The sequence below is a fragment of the Notechis scutatus genome, chromosome 3 (assembly GCF_049901735.1).
Source record: "Notechis scutatus isolate UNSWTSFEM ecotype Mainland chromosome 3, rNotScu1.2, whole genome shotgun sequence".
In the NCBI taxonomy this organism is placed as follows: domain Eukaryota; kingdom Metazoa; phylum Chordata; class Lepidosauria; order Squamata; family Elapidae; genus Notechis; species Notechis scutatus.
The window spans coordinates 54,179,097-54,195,174 of record NC_142011.1 but is presented as its reverse complement, the minus strand read 5'-3'; the positions used below and the strand labels follow the sequence as shown (position 1 = coordinate 54,195,174).

Below are 16,078 nucleotides of genomic sequence, written 5' to 3'. Positions count from 1 at the left end.
GAGCTTCCTGTTCCTGTGCAAGAACATGTATTCTGTTGACTGTTGTTAGACTCCCATGGGGCCATGTACAAATCCTAGGAGTTTGTCTGAGCTAAGTTTGGTTGAAGTTTGGGCTGCTGCAATGAAGAGGCTTGTCGGGCAGTTCCTATTGTGGCTGAGGGCTATAACCCTACCTTTGTTCAGACCTAGATGCAGGGAGTAATGGATTACCAAATCTGCATTTCTAAAAGGTGGCCTCAGCTTAGTAACTGCCTGGGGGCACGAAGCTGGGGGTCTGAGTTCCTGTCTCCCTTAAGATTTTTATTTCTCTCTTAAGGGAAATACTTTATCCTGCCTTTTAAAAACATTTCTCAAAATATTTCAATTTTCTAGGAGAGGGATGGGTGCTAACTTTCTACACAGGCGTGTCCAACCATGGCCAGGCCATATGTAAGCTCCGGACAGCTAGTAATGCAGCCTCACAAGATCATAAACATTTAATACTATGTGATTTAGATACATTAACTACATTATATATTTTATTTGTGGCCCAAGACAATTCCTCTTCACACAATGCAGCATAGACAAGCCAAAAGGTTGGACACTCACCATGCTCTATAGCTTTTCCTGAATATTCATGTGCAGATTTAACTGTACACATACTTATCCTGACTCAATGGGTCTTGTTTAGCAATAGATGGGTGTAGGTTAGTATTTCAGACATTAATAAAAAAAAAATTAACAACTTTCCATTAAATATGGAGCTGGTTTTGATATACATAGTGTCAAACCACCAGCAGTTCCATGTTTATCAAAGGAGAATTATTTTGATAAGTTAATACTTAGATAAAAATAGCGACACAATTAACATCTCCATCATTCTTTTAACAGAAGACAGAATTTTATGAGCACATTAACAATTTTTACACACTATAATACAATGAAGAATGCAGATGATCAAGTGGTAATAATCATACTTGAAATGGTAATTTGAAGCTATTCCAAGGTCACTCCTCCTGGCCATATATCCTGGTTTGACCAGGATTGTTCTGGTTTTGTGCTTTATTGCAGGCATTAAAAAATTACTTCCTGGCAAATAAAACTGCACAGCTTGTCAGTGGGCATGACAGATTTATCCCATCTGTCATAGCTTGCTTCCCCTTTGCCTGTGCAATTTAGCAGCAGGCTCAGTCAAAGGGTGAGGGAGTTTAAATGCATGTGTCCCCCTTTTTAGAGAAGCATAGGATTAGTGGTCTACGCAAACAGGCCCCCTCTTTATCTGCACACAATGAGGTAAGCTTTGAAAAAGTACTAAGATCCACACTCCCTGGCTGCTGATCATGACCTTTATCCTGGTTCGTCTGCTTGAAAATATGGTAAGCCTGTTATCAAAATCAGCCTTATTCGCTTTATTCCCAGACTTTCCTTGTGGCCATTCCTTCAAACTCACATTTACTTTACTTCAGGCATTATGAAGGCGTACCTAGCTTCTTGTGGGGACCTGCGGGTTCTCCCTCATCCAGAAGGATCATCTGTCCTCACCAAAAGGCCAAAGCCACCCTGTATCCAAGGGATCTTCTTGAGTTAGGACCAACACTTTTGTGAAGTAGGCCCAAACCAAGCTTCAAATCTTTCAGACACAATTCTGCACTCTACACTGAGTGCCAAATAGGACTTTCCCAAAGAAAATTCCTCCCCCTAAGGAAGTCTTCTTGCCCCATATTGTTTGGTAATACTGTTCTGATTATTTCAGCTTCAGAGGAATGCCAGATGTATTCGTTGTGATGAATATTAAAGTATGGGTGTGCATAAGAGGGGAACAAGGCAGGGCAAACCAGTGATGGGGTTCAAAAAATTTTACTACCAGTTCTGTGGCTTTTACTACCGGCTTGGTGGGCGTGGCAGGGGAAGGATATTGTAAAATCTCCAGTCAGAGGTGGTATTTGCCGGTTCTCCGAACTGAAAATTTCTACTACCGGTTCTCCAGAACTGGTCAGAACTTGCTGAATACCACCTCTGGGGCAAATGACATCAAACATACCCTGATGTTATAACAATGTCTATGGCATGACTATGGTTTCTACCAAATAATGTATCTGTGAATGGGGACATCATTTTCATCAACCAGTTGGACAGAAGGGTTTTTACCACTAAATGGTAGCAAAGAAAGCCTCCACTTATTTGCTACCATCAGATTTTTACGATCTATTCTCGATCCATTTTGCACTACTTATTATCTTATTGGAAAATTAATTAATTGCTCTTGACCTGAAGCAATGGAAATAGCCAAAATAATAAGAGTTATATATTTAATTTCTTTAAAGTTTTACTCTACCATATAATAAATGTACTGTACTCTGAGCAGTTAATGCTTTTAAACAATAACTGGAAGTTGAGAACAGGCCAAGTTTGTTTATGCCAGTTTATTTCAACTATAGAGGTTGCTGTAGAGACAAGACAAATAACTTTCAGATTGTATGTTGATTACAGCACTTACCTACTTCGCTCTCATGATTAAAATACATTCTAGCTAGCAGAATAGTGACATACTGGTAAAGTCAGAGTGCTGTGTCCTGTTTTGATGGGTAAAGAACATTGATAGGATAATAAGTAGAGTGACTCAAAGATGGTTATTATAGTCTTTGATTTTAATCTATGGAAGTTAAATAATAACTTACTTTTTTCCTTGGCTCACATGTTTATTAGTTTATCAAAATATAAAATAAAAAGAGAAATTCAAGAAAGTAATAGAAAACTAGAAGGTGAGGAGAAATATGGTGTAGAGAGGAAAAAAGGAAAGAAAAAGGCACCAACTTCCAACTCTCTAGCACAGTAGAAGATAACAACAACTTTTTACTTTTACACAACAGTATATACTAGCCATTTCTATAAAAACAAGCCTATCTAGTTAGCAAAAATAAAATCAAAGTTTCATTTTTTTCTTTGCAAACACAAAATCCGGAAGTAATTTCCAAATAGAAACAAGATAAATATATTCTCTTCTTTAGATAAAATAATAAATTTGACTATCTCTGCTTCTCCTTGCTGTGGGGAATAATGTATGCTTCTGTTTATTCATTAATCTTTATCATAATTTATATGAAGAAGTTAAATAAGAATTTACAAACCTAGGTAAGCAGAAATGATTTCTTACCAGCTGCTTGTTTCTTCTTTTCTTGTTATGCTATGCTAATTATGTTTTCTTTTTTTATATTGCACATATTAAAATATTCTGGAAATGCTGTTTTAAACAAAAAATAAAATAATCTATAGAATTGATTTTGAAAGCCATTCAAGTTCTCCTTTCATCTGTTGTTTATTTTCTAAACCATGTATGAAATATCATTAAATAATTCAAAAACATGAAATAAATTGAAATTTTGCTTTCTTGGTGTAGATTCTTAAATATAGCAGATTCACAGATGTTAATAAGAAAATTGTGATTTGAATATTCAAGTGTACACTATTATAACATTTATTTTTCTAATGAAAAAGAAATGTGAAACTGTTGCACAAAAGATGTTTTTATTTTAAAAGGGTTAGTTAAGAATTTATGTTTTGTCATTGTACAGTACTCCTGTTCACATAAGCACCTGAGGCACAAGGACAATTGCTTGCCTCATTGCATTGTTCTTTATCTAGTGACTTCTATACATTTGACTAGAACTTGCAATATCTGCCAGCTAGGATGGCTGATCTGTATGCTAGATGGAAATCATGTGAATTATAGCCCAATTTTTGTGCAGATCAACAGATAGTGATGATTAAAAGATGCTTGCTTGGATGTTGAATATGTTAAAAATCAAAACCAAAATCCTGTCTTTTATTCCTTGCTGGTATATTTCTTTGGGGGGTTATTTGTAACCCAAGGAAAGAGCAACTTTGAAAAGCAAGGAAATAGATTTGAGATTGCATCTGCCTATGTTAAACCGATTCTGGATATTTAAAGCCAAAATTTATCTATTATAATTTGTTGGACAATTATTATATATCTCAAAATAAAATGATACTGCTTAGATTTTACATATTTTCTAGGGCATTCTTATTTTATTTTGAGAAAAAAAATAAGGAAGGACATATAGCATATGCCCTACTCCATTTTTTCTCTGGGACTTTCTGAAAAACATTGTTTGGCTTTTTTCTTAATGCATAAAATTAAATGTTTGGTAGACGCAATCAGCAGCATAAGATTTTATTATAGATTTCTATGTGATGTAATCTGAAACTCACTTGTGAATCGCCTTCTTTTAAATCACCATTTAAGCCTTGGGCTTTACACCTCCAACATATTTCCTTATGTGTTAGAACAGAGTCCCCTAGACCTACTCTACTTATGGCTGGCTCAGCATTCCTCCTATATTTAGGGAACTAGAGCCATGAAATTAATGCCTGCATAAAAATAGTTTGTTTTACATTTTGCAAAATGGCCTCAATGTAGTTGGAAGATAACCAGGGGTGGGCTGATACTAGTTCACACTGGTTCACCTGAACCGGTTAATTTTATACCGAGTATAAGCCTAGTTTTTCAGCCCATTTTTGTGCTGAAAAATCCCCCCGGCTTATACTCGAGTCAGATTCCCTCTGAAAAAAAATGGTGTGGAGTCGCGCCTCCGGCAGCAGCGACTCCCAACAGCCCCAGCCGGGAAGGGAAAGGCAAAAAGCGCTTTGCCTTTCCCTTCCCGAGGCGGCGGGACTGGGGCCGCGCCGGCGGTAGTGACTCCTGACTCAGGGGCCTCCGAGGGAGGGGAAGAGAGTGACTCCTGCCTCCCGCTGTCATCATCATCTTCTTCTTTGGGTTAGTGAATCAATTAAACCTTTCATGATAGTGAGATCGCTTCCCAAATTAATTATTTTTATTTTTGAAATTTACCAGTAGCTGCTGCATTTCCCACCCTCGGCTTATACTCGAGTCAATAAGTTTTCCCAGTTTTTTTGTGTAAAATTAGGTGCCTCGCTTATATTCGGTCGACTTATACTCGAGTATATACGGTAATTTTATGGCCAGTTCGGCAAACCGGCAAATCCCACCCTTGGCTGCCCCCGCCCACCCCACTCCACTGCTGCCAGGAGTCCCCACGTGGCCCATTTTGGATTGCAGGTAAGTGAAGGGCCTGTGTGGAGGCTCAGGAAGGGTGAAAAACAGCCTCCCGGAGGCTCAAGGAAAGCCTCTGGAGGCCGGGGAAGGCATAAATGTTTTCACTCCCAGGATGGTGCAGGAGGCTGACTAGGCCATGCCCACCATGGCCACGCCCACCCAGCAACCGGGCAGAGAACCAGTTGTTAAATTATTTGAAGCGCACCCCTGAAGATAACCTATGGAAAACATTGATCAAATAGTTCAATGTGCATCTTGCAGGGATCATACAGATGACACAAACGTGTCTGTACTACAAGAAAGATCTGAGAGCGTTATGAACCTGAACTTGAAGTGTTGTTTGGATTTCAAAATAGTAGAAATGAGACTAACAGAAAATATACTATTCTCTGCCCAGCCCAATTCTAAAATGTTCAAGAAAGAGGTCTATGATTATGGTTATGTACTTCCTTGATAATAAGTCATGCTGAATGTAAGTTTTGATACTCAACAAATATCCATACTAGTAGGCTACAAAGCAGTTGTTTTCAAATTGTAGCTTGATGGCAGGAAATCCTTTCAGTCCAATGACAGGGGATGCTCCCATGTGAGACTGTACACGCACATTGCGTCACACACAGAGTTGAATAAAAGAACTTTATCATGTTATTTTCCATTTATGAACTGCTTTGTTTTTCCCATCATTTCTTCTGCTTCTCCCCCTTTAATGAAGAAGGAAAGACACAACAGTTTCACATTCTTTTCAAAAGGTAATGCTAGGAATAGTTCTCTGGAAAAATCCTCAAACAGGTGCAGTTCCTATTTGTATAGTATTGGTGAGATCCTGGGAACACACCTACACACATCAGATTTGAACAATTTGCTAAACCAAAGCAGTTTTGGGGCAGCTGTTGTTTTGAGCTCCGAGCTTGGCAATTTGGTTGCAAATGTTTTGTCACCATTCGAGGAGACAGTCAGTGCATTTTGAATTGAATTGAAACCCAATTCAAAACACACTGATGTCTCCTCGAAAGGTGATGAAACCTAACTACCAACCCGAGCTACACATTTCAGAGTTATTTTTTTTACTTCATAACTAACCTAAATTCTTCCATGTGTGCCTTGTCAACTAACCATTATTACCTGGATATGTGAATCTACACTCTAATCCTTGGCCTTTTATGACCAACTGGACCAATCATTCTCTTTCTGCCACCCTATCTTATATAATTGTTATAGGGAAACACAAGAATATGTCACTCTGGGCTTCTAAGTGAATAGCAGTATATAAATCTAATTAATAAACATTCACAAAAATATATTCTGCAAAAAGCTGTTCCTAGACAACTGAATCAAAGTACCTACAATTTCAAATGACACCTCTCCAGTTTAAGCCTTGGACATCTTCAGCTTGTCTTTTTAAGCAAGCAGTAGAGAATATTTTACCTAGTTATTTTCTGATCCATCCAATGCACTTCTGTGAAATGTAGGGCCCTTTTAAGTGAGGCTTCAATATTGTCCACAATACCCTAGCATCAGGGGTCAGTAGTTTTCTGCTGCTGAGGTCTATTTTGTATTCGTATTCTTGGCAGCTAAGCACAGCTGTCAGCCAAGCCATGATGTAATACCATTACAGAAGGCACAGGGTGGAGGTTTTAGTCAATTTCCTGCCATCTGGAGAGATTTGTGGGACTGATACTTTCACTGATGTATTAAGCTTATAAAAACACCTTTTTTCTCTCCCTGCTTCCTGCTGATTTTTGATACTTTTCCAACAAATTTTGAGTGCTGCAAATGGTCTCCAAGGACTGCAAAAGAGAAAGAAAAAGCATGCATGGTCAACAAGCAGGGTGGCTTTTTTCTGCCTACCTATGTAAGGATTATACAGTGTTCAGCCCAAAGATTTTATTTGGCTCCTACATCCTTTCTCAGCTATCACCAGTTTTTAGTAATCAAGGTAAAGTACATATCTTGGGTTTTATGAATGCGGGAAAGATTTAAAAAAAACCTTTTAAGTGAGATTTAAGAAGAATACTTTTGCTATAAAAATGTCTAATTTCGATTTTGCCCTCCCCCAACTTCATCTACCTTGCCCACGAATCCTTCCCAACACATTCCATAATTCCACTTCTCCCACCTCATGGCTATTAATCTAAAAAAGAAAAAACTGCATTAAAGGTCTACACAAATGTCCGAAACCTTCAACTAGAATTGTGTTGAGACCAGGGGTATCAAACCCAAATCCGGCCCATGGGGTGCTTAAATCTGGCCCACGGGGCTGCCCTGGAAACAGTGAAGGACTAGCCCATTGTGCCTCTGCCAGTGGAAATGGAGCTCGGGAGCCTGTTTTCTCTGGCAGAGGACTCGGGCCACCACAGGCGCCCCCAACACGAGTGATGTTGAGCTGGCTACGCCCACCCTGGCCACGCCCACCCTGACCACGCCCACCCCAGCCCCCTGAGGTCAAACACAAACTCATTGAAATCAAGTTTGACACCCCTGGTTTAGACAGTAGAGCATAGGAGTGATTACCGGGGACTACTTTGCTACATTCTTCAACACCAGTCTCTTCCCCTTTTCCTTTCTTTTTAAAACAGCAGAAGGTATTTTAAAGAGGAAGTTAACAATTTTATCACTTTTAAGAAAATAAGAGGACTGTTTGGTGCATTGGATTTTGGAAGGTAAGTAGTGACATTCAGGAAAGGGCTTATCTGATAGAAAACAAGAGGTTCTCCACAGCATATTCACTTTTTTGACAGACACAAGTGACCAGGATTATGCAGTTGAAATATATGGAAATATGAAAAATTTGATCAGTGATAATTTGGGGTGACAACTGGTTATTTTACTATTGCTTTTTTCATCGGGATTTCACCTTTGAGACTTTTGGAGGTATCTTCTCCACAGGTAGTCTTTATTAGTAACTGCCTTGTTTAGCAACTGTTTGCAATCACATTGTTCTGTAAAGCAAAAAGAAAGGTGAAATAAGATCAAAAGAGCAGTCATGGTTTCACTTAACAACTGCTTCATTTGGTGTCCAAGTTGCCAATTCCAACCGTGGTCATGAAGGATTACATGTAGTTCTTTGTGCTTTACGACACCCTTGGTTCCTTCTTCGGTCAATTGCTTTGACACACCAGAACACCAAGTATTGCTTGTCTCCTTAGTAGCTCGATTTAAGCCATTGTTTCACTATCATTATATAAATCACAATGGTGCCTTCAGTAACATGAACTGAAACCACACAAATCATATTTTTGTTTCGAACGGATGAAACACGGCATTGCCCTTTAACCACAATGTATAAACTGCTTCAATCCTGGGGCATATAGCTCATCAATACTTTGAATGTATTAATTTTTTTCTCCACCTATAAATGATGCTGGGTATTTTCAGAATCCTCATGAAAAGCGGATCGTTGCCTTTTGCCCCAAGATCTCACTTGAACATTGAATCTCAAAACAAGGTGAATTGGTAACAACGTGATACGAGGCGAGAGCAGATAGTGGAGGACTGGTGCCTAAATGCTAAAAATCATGAGCTGGTCCAGGTTTCACGCTTTACTATCGCTACCGCTTATGGACAATTTTAGGTAAAGATCATCGCACGTTTTTAGTTCAATATACGTTTGCCGCTAATGTTTAACTGTTAAATTATTTATTTACCAAAATAATGGAGTACTGTGTCATAACACAAAGAGACACGAAGATTGGGAAAAGCGCTACAATCGACTCCCGTAGAAACACAACGACCACATCGCATCCCCCTGTAATCTCTTAGTTTGTTCTCAAATCTTTAGAAGGGCGGGATCGATATTCCCCCGTGGGACCATGGCAACCGTTAGCCAATCCCGGTTTAGGACGAACCTTCCCAGGGCCAATTGCGCGATGGCATTGTAAGCTCCCGCTTCGGAGCTCTATTGGGCTGCTAAGCACGCGAAGCGTACGCCGTCGAGATTCACGCATGCGCGGTGTGGAGTGGTGGCTGAAACCGGGTGCTTGTGCTGACAGGGCCATAGCCTTCTCCGGACTAAAGTCGAGGCTCGAACGCGGGCATCTCTTCCTCCCTGGTGCCGCTGCGGCTGCTGTTGCCAGCATGTTCCTCACCCGCTCCGAGTACGACAGGTAAGTGCAGCCGGGACGAGCGGAAGCGCGGCCTGCCTTGGCCGGGGCTGAGTCACTGCAGCGGCCTGGCTTTCGGGAAGGAGTTGAAACGACCTCCCTCCTCCAGCTTGCCGGCCTCTCCTCCAGGGTCTCTTTAAGAGTGGCGGGGGCTTTTTGCTTCTTTCTTCGGAAAGGAGGCGCTTCGGCCGGACCTCCGTGCCTGGGAACGGAGAGCAGTTTTCCCTGGGGTGGGGGGGGGGAAAGGAAAGGTCTTACACTTTGGAGCATAAGCGCTCCTCGCATTAGAAACCGAAGCTTCCCAGGAGACGGTGTCCCGCAAAAAGCTTTTCGCCGGCGTCAAAAGCAGCTTTACGTAAATCGAACTGCAAAATTGAAGCACTCTGGCGGTGGAAAGAGACTGGATGTGTATCTGAAACAATACTTGAAGAAAAGTTTGCATTTGTTCCGAATGCTTTATTCCACTTAGTTCGTTCTTTGTGCTTTAAAAAAAAAAAAGATTTTCGATTTGCCTTAACTATGCCTGCTCATTAGTGGGTGAGAAAAAAAAGAAAAAGAAGGGATTGTGACATTTTGAAGTTTATTAGTTAGAAATCAGGCCATCCCGATCCCTTTGCTACTAGTAATTCATCGAAGTATTTCTTATCCGCAGCAGACTGGGCCTAATTCGTGTTCTGTAACTACTGTGTATTTGGAGTGGTGTGTACTCTACTAGGCCAGTACATTTCCTTAGTCATAATGATGAGCCTCAAACTTTTGCTTTCGGTTATGCTTATCAGTGATTGGACCAGCTCGCTGAAATCAAGTACTGTAATACTTCTTTGCTGAATAAAAAAAGCATATCTTAGAACAATCTACTATGTGCAAATGTATTTTTTAGAATGTTACTTGTACAAACCAATACATGGATAGCCGAATAAACTTTGTCAAGTATTTTTGGTAATACCCTGTGATATTTATCAAGAAGAGAAAGTTTAAGTTGGTGGTGACTTTCATAAATCATTTCGTACATTTAGTTTTTGCTCACATTTTGCAATATCATAAATTCTCAACACCTACTGTCACTGTTTTGTTTCAAGGGATCTGTTGAATTAACAAACCTGTTAAAATTGAAATTTCTGAGAAGTTTGGAGTTTAAAACTAAACCGCTAAATAGAATGCTGTCTATTTGGGAAACATGAAATTTTTCCCTATATTGGCAGAAATGTTTTTGCTAGAAAATTTAAGATATTTAAGATATGAAGACTGAATATTTGCTATTATAGATAATATTGTTTCTTTTATGAATTTGTCCAGTTTCTGAAAACACCCTTGTTAGTTATTTGCAACAAGTTGAGTTCAGCTAGAAAAATACTTTGTGTTTCTGTCTTTATTTGAAATCAAACTTTATTGCATAAGTCTGATTGAAAATCTAAATTCTAGTAAATGTCCAATGTGACTCTTGATTCTTTCCTTTGCAGAGGTGTGAACACTTTTTCACCAGAAGGAAGATTATTCCAAGTGGAATATGCTATTGAAGCTATCAAGGTACATTTGAAACTATTGTGCAAAAAGTACCTTGAGCTATTTCATAGAACTGGATGGACTGGAATGGGGGAATCTCAGAACAGTGAATGAAGATTGAGAGTTCAGTTTGAAAATAGTGTTTGAGCAATGCTATCCAATTCTTCTACTTTCGTTGAAGTAATGCTGGGATAGCTTTTACACAGTCACAATAATTGGTTGAGACTGGCAGTGTGTTGCATGTTATATTTTTTCACTTACCCAGTTGCATCCAATGGAATTTCTGTAAAATGTTAATGTAAATAATTGGGATAATGTGATGGGTCTTGTTGAAAAATGCTCAGGAATCAGTTGTGTAACATTTTGTACACAATATTTTGAATTCAGCTTTATAAGAATAAAGTCTTTATAATAAGTCTATAATAAGTCTGAACATGGTATGGTTGTTGAAAGAGAAAATCCATTTCCCAATTCGATTATGTAGGATGATTTTAGTAAGCAATTTAGTATGCAGCAACTGGAACATCAAGTTATGTTGCATTGAGAACCACAACTGTTGTAGTGATTACAATGCGGACTAGGATTAGTGTGATATAGGTTCATGTTGCTACTAAACCATGGAGGTTCACTGTGTGGCTTTGGCCCAAACAGTTTTACCACATTGCATTATACCAGGAGTGTCAAACTCAAGGCCCGTGGGTCGGATCTTGACTGTGGGGTCCTTAAATCCGGCCTGCGGGGGTTGCCTGGAAATATCAAGGGATCAGAGTGCGCTGCCTCTCGTGGCTAAAACGGGCCGCATGCAGGGGTTCTGTGCCTCGTTTTCACCATCCACGCGGCCTGTTTTCGGCTGGCAGAGTGCTACAGGAGGCCATGGAGGGTGAAAATGAGGTGCAGGGAGGCTATGTGCAGAACCCCCACACACCCCATTTTGGCCGGCAGGGTGCTGCAGGAGGTATCCATTACACCCTCCCCTGGGCCCTGTTGTTGAAGTCGAGAACATTCACAACGGAATACCTGAATACCTGTGGTTATTTTTGGCATGGTGACAGCGCTATTATTTTGCACTGAATATAATTAAATTCATCTTTCCTTATTCTGAACCTTCACAGTGGCACATGAATAATTAGTAGACTTAATCTATAAGCATTCCATTAGACTTTCCCAAAAGCTTCTCCTATTTTAATAGAACAAATGTAGCAGATTGAAGAGTGAGGATGTTTTGGAACCACTTGAAAAATACTGGTGGATTAGCAGGAAAGTTATCATGTCCTGATATACATTTTTGCCAGGAAGCTTGGGTTGGAGTAGAACCTGGCCACGCACAATGTTTTCAGTTGGCTAGTCAGCCAGAATTGTAGATCCCTATATATCTGTAAAAAGAGAGGAAAAACGCAATTATTCTGCTGTTTATGTCCAACTCAGTATACTAAGCATTGAGTCATCAGTGTCTACAACTTTCATTAACAAAGATATGTAGGTAATTCCTTGTTAGAGCTGCATGTCTCTCTGAAAAATTGATGGCAAACATGGTTGACATATAGACTATTCATAGCTAGTATGAATATCTTATTTGTTGTTTCAGAGTCATAATATCTAAACTAATGCATGCTATTTATTAATATTTTAAAATACGTTTATTTTTAAAAAGTTTGTATCTGCTGTAGGGCCTTTTTCAGAGCCAAGCCAGATCCTTTTTGTTTGGAAGATAATTGAGTAACTTCAAAAAATAATAGTTGCAAATTTCTACAAGCAAATTACCCTGCTATGAGAAGATGCATGATATATTTTGTACATGATCTTGGGGATTTCTTGAATGAGATGGAGCTGATCTAATCATATAAGGGCTTGACATTACTTATTGTACGTGTTAAAAAAGAATTGATATACCAGATCACAGAATGGGACAACTCACTGCGGCCATTTCAGTGCAGCCGGCTCACCATTGCCAAGTTGCCTTTGCCAACTCTGCCACTACATTGCTGCAGGACAACTCCACACAGGCCAACTCGCCGCGAGGACAATTTGCTGCACTTGGGTGTTTGGGCGAGTGAGCAGGTGTGCAGAGTGGCAGCAGCAGCTGGGGGCATCCCATTTTCACACACCCTGCCACTGCTGGCTTTGTTGCTGCCAAGCTTCAGGCTGAAGAGGCCCAAGATGTTGGCAGCAGTGGGTGGGACAGGTGGGGAAAATGGGGCATCCCATTTTCACATCTGCCATCACTTCAGCAAGCTCCTGGAACTCGGTATGGCAGAGGTGGGGTGTGTGAAAATGGAACGCATCCCAGCTGCTGCCCACCCAGCACACCACCAAACGCCCTGAACACCACCACTGCTGAACAGGCCGAACTCTGAACAGCCCAGAGTTCAGCATGGTAGAACAGGCAGTAGTGTGTGTGAAAATGGGATGTCCCAGTTGCTGACACTGCTTTGCACTCTCCCCACTTGCCTTCTCTCCTGGCTGTTCCTCCAGTGGGAAGCCACCGCTCTACCTATCTGTCTGCTCGCTCACCTGGCTCTTCCTCCAGCCACCGTGGCAAATTGTCCTTGCAGCAAGTTGGCTGTGTGAAGTTATTCTGCAGTGACTTGGTAATAAGTTGGCAGAGGTGACTTGGTGAGTTGGCCGTTCCGAGTTGTCCTAGACCCCCCAGATCAATTGGTGTAGTTAGTGCAGTTTGTCAAATGTTACATATTGACTTAAGATGAGAGACTAGTAACAGTGAATGAATCATAAAAAGTTCTTCTCCCTCATCCTCATTCCATGATAATCAATGATGGTCCAATTATTAGGACCCCTGCAGTTTAAGGACAAAACGTTGACTATTGATTTAAATGTTTCCTTTCCAAAACTGCCTATTCTCCTTATTTTATATAAATATATGTTGGGATGTTGGGAGAAATGAGAGGGTTTTGCCATTATTTGCCACAACGTATCTGTTATTGCACAATATGTCCTTATAGAAACAGATTTAAGAACTTCTATGACGGTCTAGAATCAAAATATAGCAGGTTCACACACGACATATCTGTTTAAATGAAAATATGCTTTAAATTTTCCCTTTCATGTTTGCATTCTGGGTTTTGGTTGCACCCAGCATACATCCTATTGTTTAATACTCTTCTGAAATTCTGCATCTGACTATCATAGACTGTATGTGCTGAGTATTTCTTAGATTGTATGTATAAAGCAAATTAGCAGTTCTTTAAAAAGGTTAAAAATGGTTTATTATTATTTCTGTTAGCTTGGTTCCACAGCAATTGGAATCCAGACATCAGAAGGAGTTTGTCTGGCTGTGGAGAAGAGGATTACTTCCCCACTTATGGAGCCAAGCAGTATTGAGAAAATTGTAGAAATTGATTCTCATATAGGTAAGAATAAAAGCTAATTCTTAAGAAAATTCTGCAGTGTAATTGCAATATGGATATGATTAAAATCCTTTCTTTGGTGATCTTCTAATTCCTATAATATGAGCTTATATGTAGACTTCCTTTGGTGTGAAATTAATATTTACTAGTAATGATCATTGGGTTTCTGAGTTCAAAATCAGCACAATATAGAATCAGACGTAGAAATCAGAAGCAACTTGCTACTATATGACCACTCTAATAAAAGTTTGTTTCCAAATATAGAAATTGGAGAGCTGGGAATTGCAATGTGTGCTCTTGATCCCCAGCCAACTCCTCTGTTGGAAGCTCATTGATTGACCTCTAATGTTAGTCTGTCCTCTGTACATGAGGCCATTTTTTAATATAATCACATACAAACCTCTGACGAGAACTGGAGCTAGAGTTAATTTATATCTACCTTTCTCTGTGTTTAATATTAATGTTAACTATTTTAATATAGCCATGAACAATGGTATTGTCTAATAAAGTTAATTAATAAATAAGTATAACTGACAAATATTGTAAGGTTATCTGTACCTATGTCACTTGACCTGCTTTCTTCCACATGCAAGTGCATGAACTTTGTTTATGGCACACTTGAATTTCAACTTCTACAATTTTTTAAGAGTATCAATATGCATGTGGATGGATGATTAAAACACACTGTTTATTTGAATGTTCATGAGTCAATCTTTGGTGTCTCACAGGAATCAGTGTTGAAGCTGGTACTTTTTAATATGTATCTCCCCTTTTTCAGGTTGTGCGATGAGTGGCTTGATAGCTGATGCAAAGACATTAATTGACAAAGCAAGAGTTGAGACACAGGTAAAACTCAAATACTGTTCTTTGTGCACCTTGCTTTTTTTCCTCCCACATTTTTTTTAATTAGTTATTAGTTATTCACTCAGACTTAAAACAAACATGGCAGCAGAACTGCAGAAAAGAATTACAAATTAAATTTTATGTGAAAACAATATACAAAATTCAAGATGGATGTCAGTATTCCAGCAATCGCCCGAATTAAATCATGATTCTCGAGCCAAACTTTAAAAATCTTCAAAGGATTTATTAGAGGCGACATACTGGCACTGCCCTGTATGAAGCCAACTCTGGCATACGTAATTTACAGTCACCTGTGACCCTGTTTCCTCCCTCCCCCCCCAGTGTCTCATAAACCAATTTCTCCAATTGAGCATGATCATGTGCTGGGTGTCATCATTCATGTTCTCCAATTAAATATATTCACCGGGCAAAAGTTCTATTTTAATTACAATCTTTTAAAGATAAGAGTTGGAATGTACTTTCGCTTTCAAACTGCTGTACTGCTCTTCCAGATTTCCTTCCTCCTCCCCCTTTTTTATTTTATTTTATGGCAACTACTAAAACAGGCATAGGAATGTTTTGAGTTGACATTGGATATGAAAAGGTGAAAATAAGATTCCATGACTGTACATCCCTCTTTTTTGTCACTAATTATTTACAATTACATGAATATTAGAAGAAACTCTGATGTCAGAATATGCTCTACTATCACGGCTTTTGGATTGCTTTCTTTGAACTGAGTTTGACAACATTTTAATAGCCTTATTTCTCTTTTAAAATTCTCTATCCAATAAAAAAATCATAGGGAATAGGTACATTTTAGGGCATAAGTAAAACTGTTTTCCAAATAATTAGTTTTTAACTTCATAATTGTCAGGACTCTGCTTGCTATGGATGTGTTGTTAAATTGAAAATGTGTTTCAGTGAATGACTTCCATAATCTTTGCAAGTTAACATTCTTGATTCTTGGTTCAAGGAATTCCCTCAAATCACGCTTAACAGAACATAAATCATTTTTCTGTGAGTGGTTTCTGCACAGATGGCAAAATATTTAAGCTACTCAACTATGGAATATTGATTCTGTGATTGTGAAATTAGCTTCCTTTCATGTAATAAATTACAGTCTGCATAGGAACTGCTCATGGTAGAATGCTTCCCATGTGGTTGGAAGCATTTAAAAGAACTTTAACTAA

General features: G+C 39.2%; 1 protein-coding gene and 2 long non-coding RNA genes across 5 annotated transcripts in view; 1 reads left to right on the top strand and 2 right to left on the bottom strand.

Moving 5' to 3' along the window:
* PSMA5 (proteasome 20S subunit alpha 5) overlaps positions 1-16,078 on the top strand; it is a 33,521-nt gene that overhangs the window by 7,238 nt on the left and 10,205 nt on the right. Inside the window, exons 1-4 of one of the 2 annotated variants that reach the window (XM_026677896.2) lie at positions 8,980-9,177; positions 10,635-10,701; positions 13,919-14,045; positions 14,821-14,888. In XM_026677896.2, the coding sequence (XP_026533681.2) occupies positions 9,017-9,177; positions 10,635-10,701; positions 13,919-14,045; positions 14,821-14,888 (423 nt within the window). In that variant the 5' untranslated portion in view covers positions 8,980-9,016. Of the gene's footprint in view, positions 1-8,979; positions 9,178-10,634; positions 10,702-13,918; positions 14,046-14,820; positions 14,889-16,078 lie in introns of those variants that run through there. The other variant, XM_087959962.1, reaches the window with a different exon arrangement.
* On the bottom strand, positions 5,449-8,835 carry LOC148131190 (uncharacterized). The gene is made up of 3 exons (XR_015748548.1): positions 8,719-8,835; positions 7,929-8,013; positions 5,449-6,861 (listed from the first exon to the last, which is right to left on the bottom strand). It is a non-coding gene; the product is annotated as an uncharacterized LOC148131190 (long non-coding RNA).
* Positions 11,070-16,078, bottom strand: part of LOC148131189 (uncharacterized) — a 29,398-nt gene continuing 24,389 nt past the window's right edge. The window contains exon 3 of one of the 2 annotated variants that reach the window (XR_015748549.1): positions 11,070-12,050. This is a non-coding gene — a long non-coding RNA (uncharacterized LOC148131189). Of the gene's footprint in view, positions 12,051-13,147; positions 13,315-16,078 lie in introns of those variants that run through there. The other variant, XR_015748550.1, reaches the window with a different exon arrangement.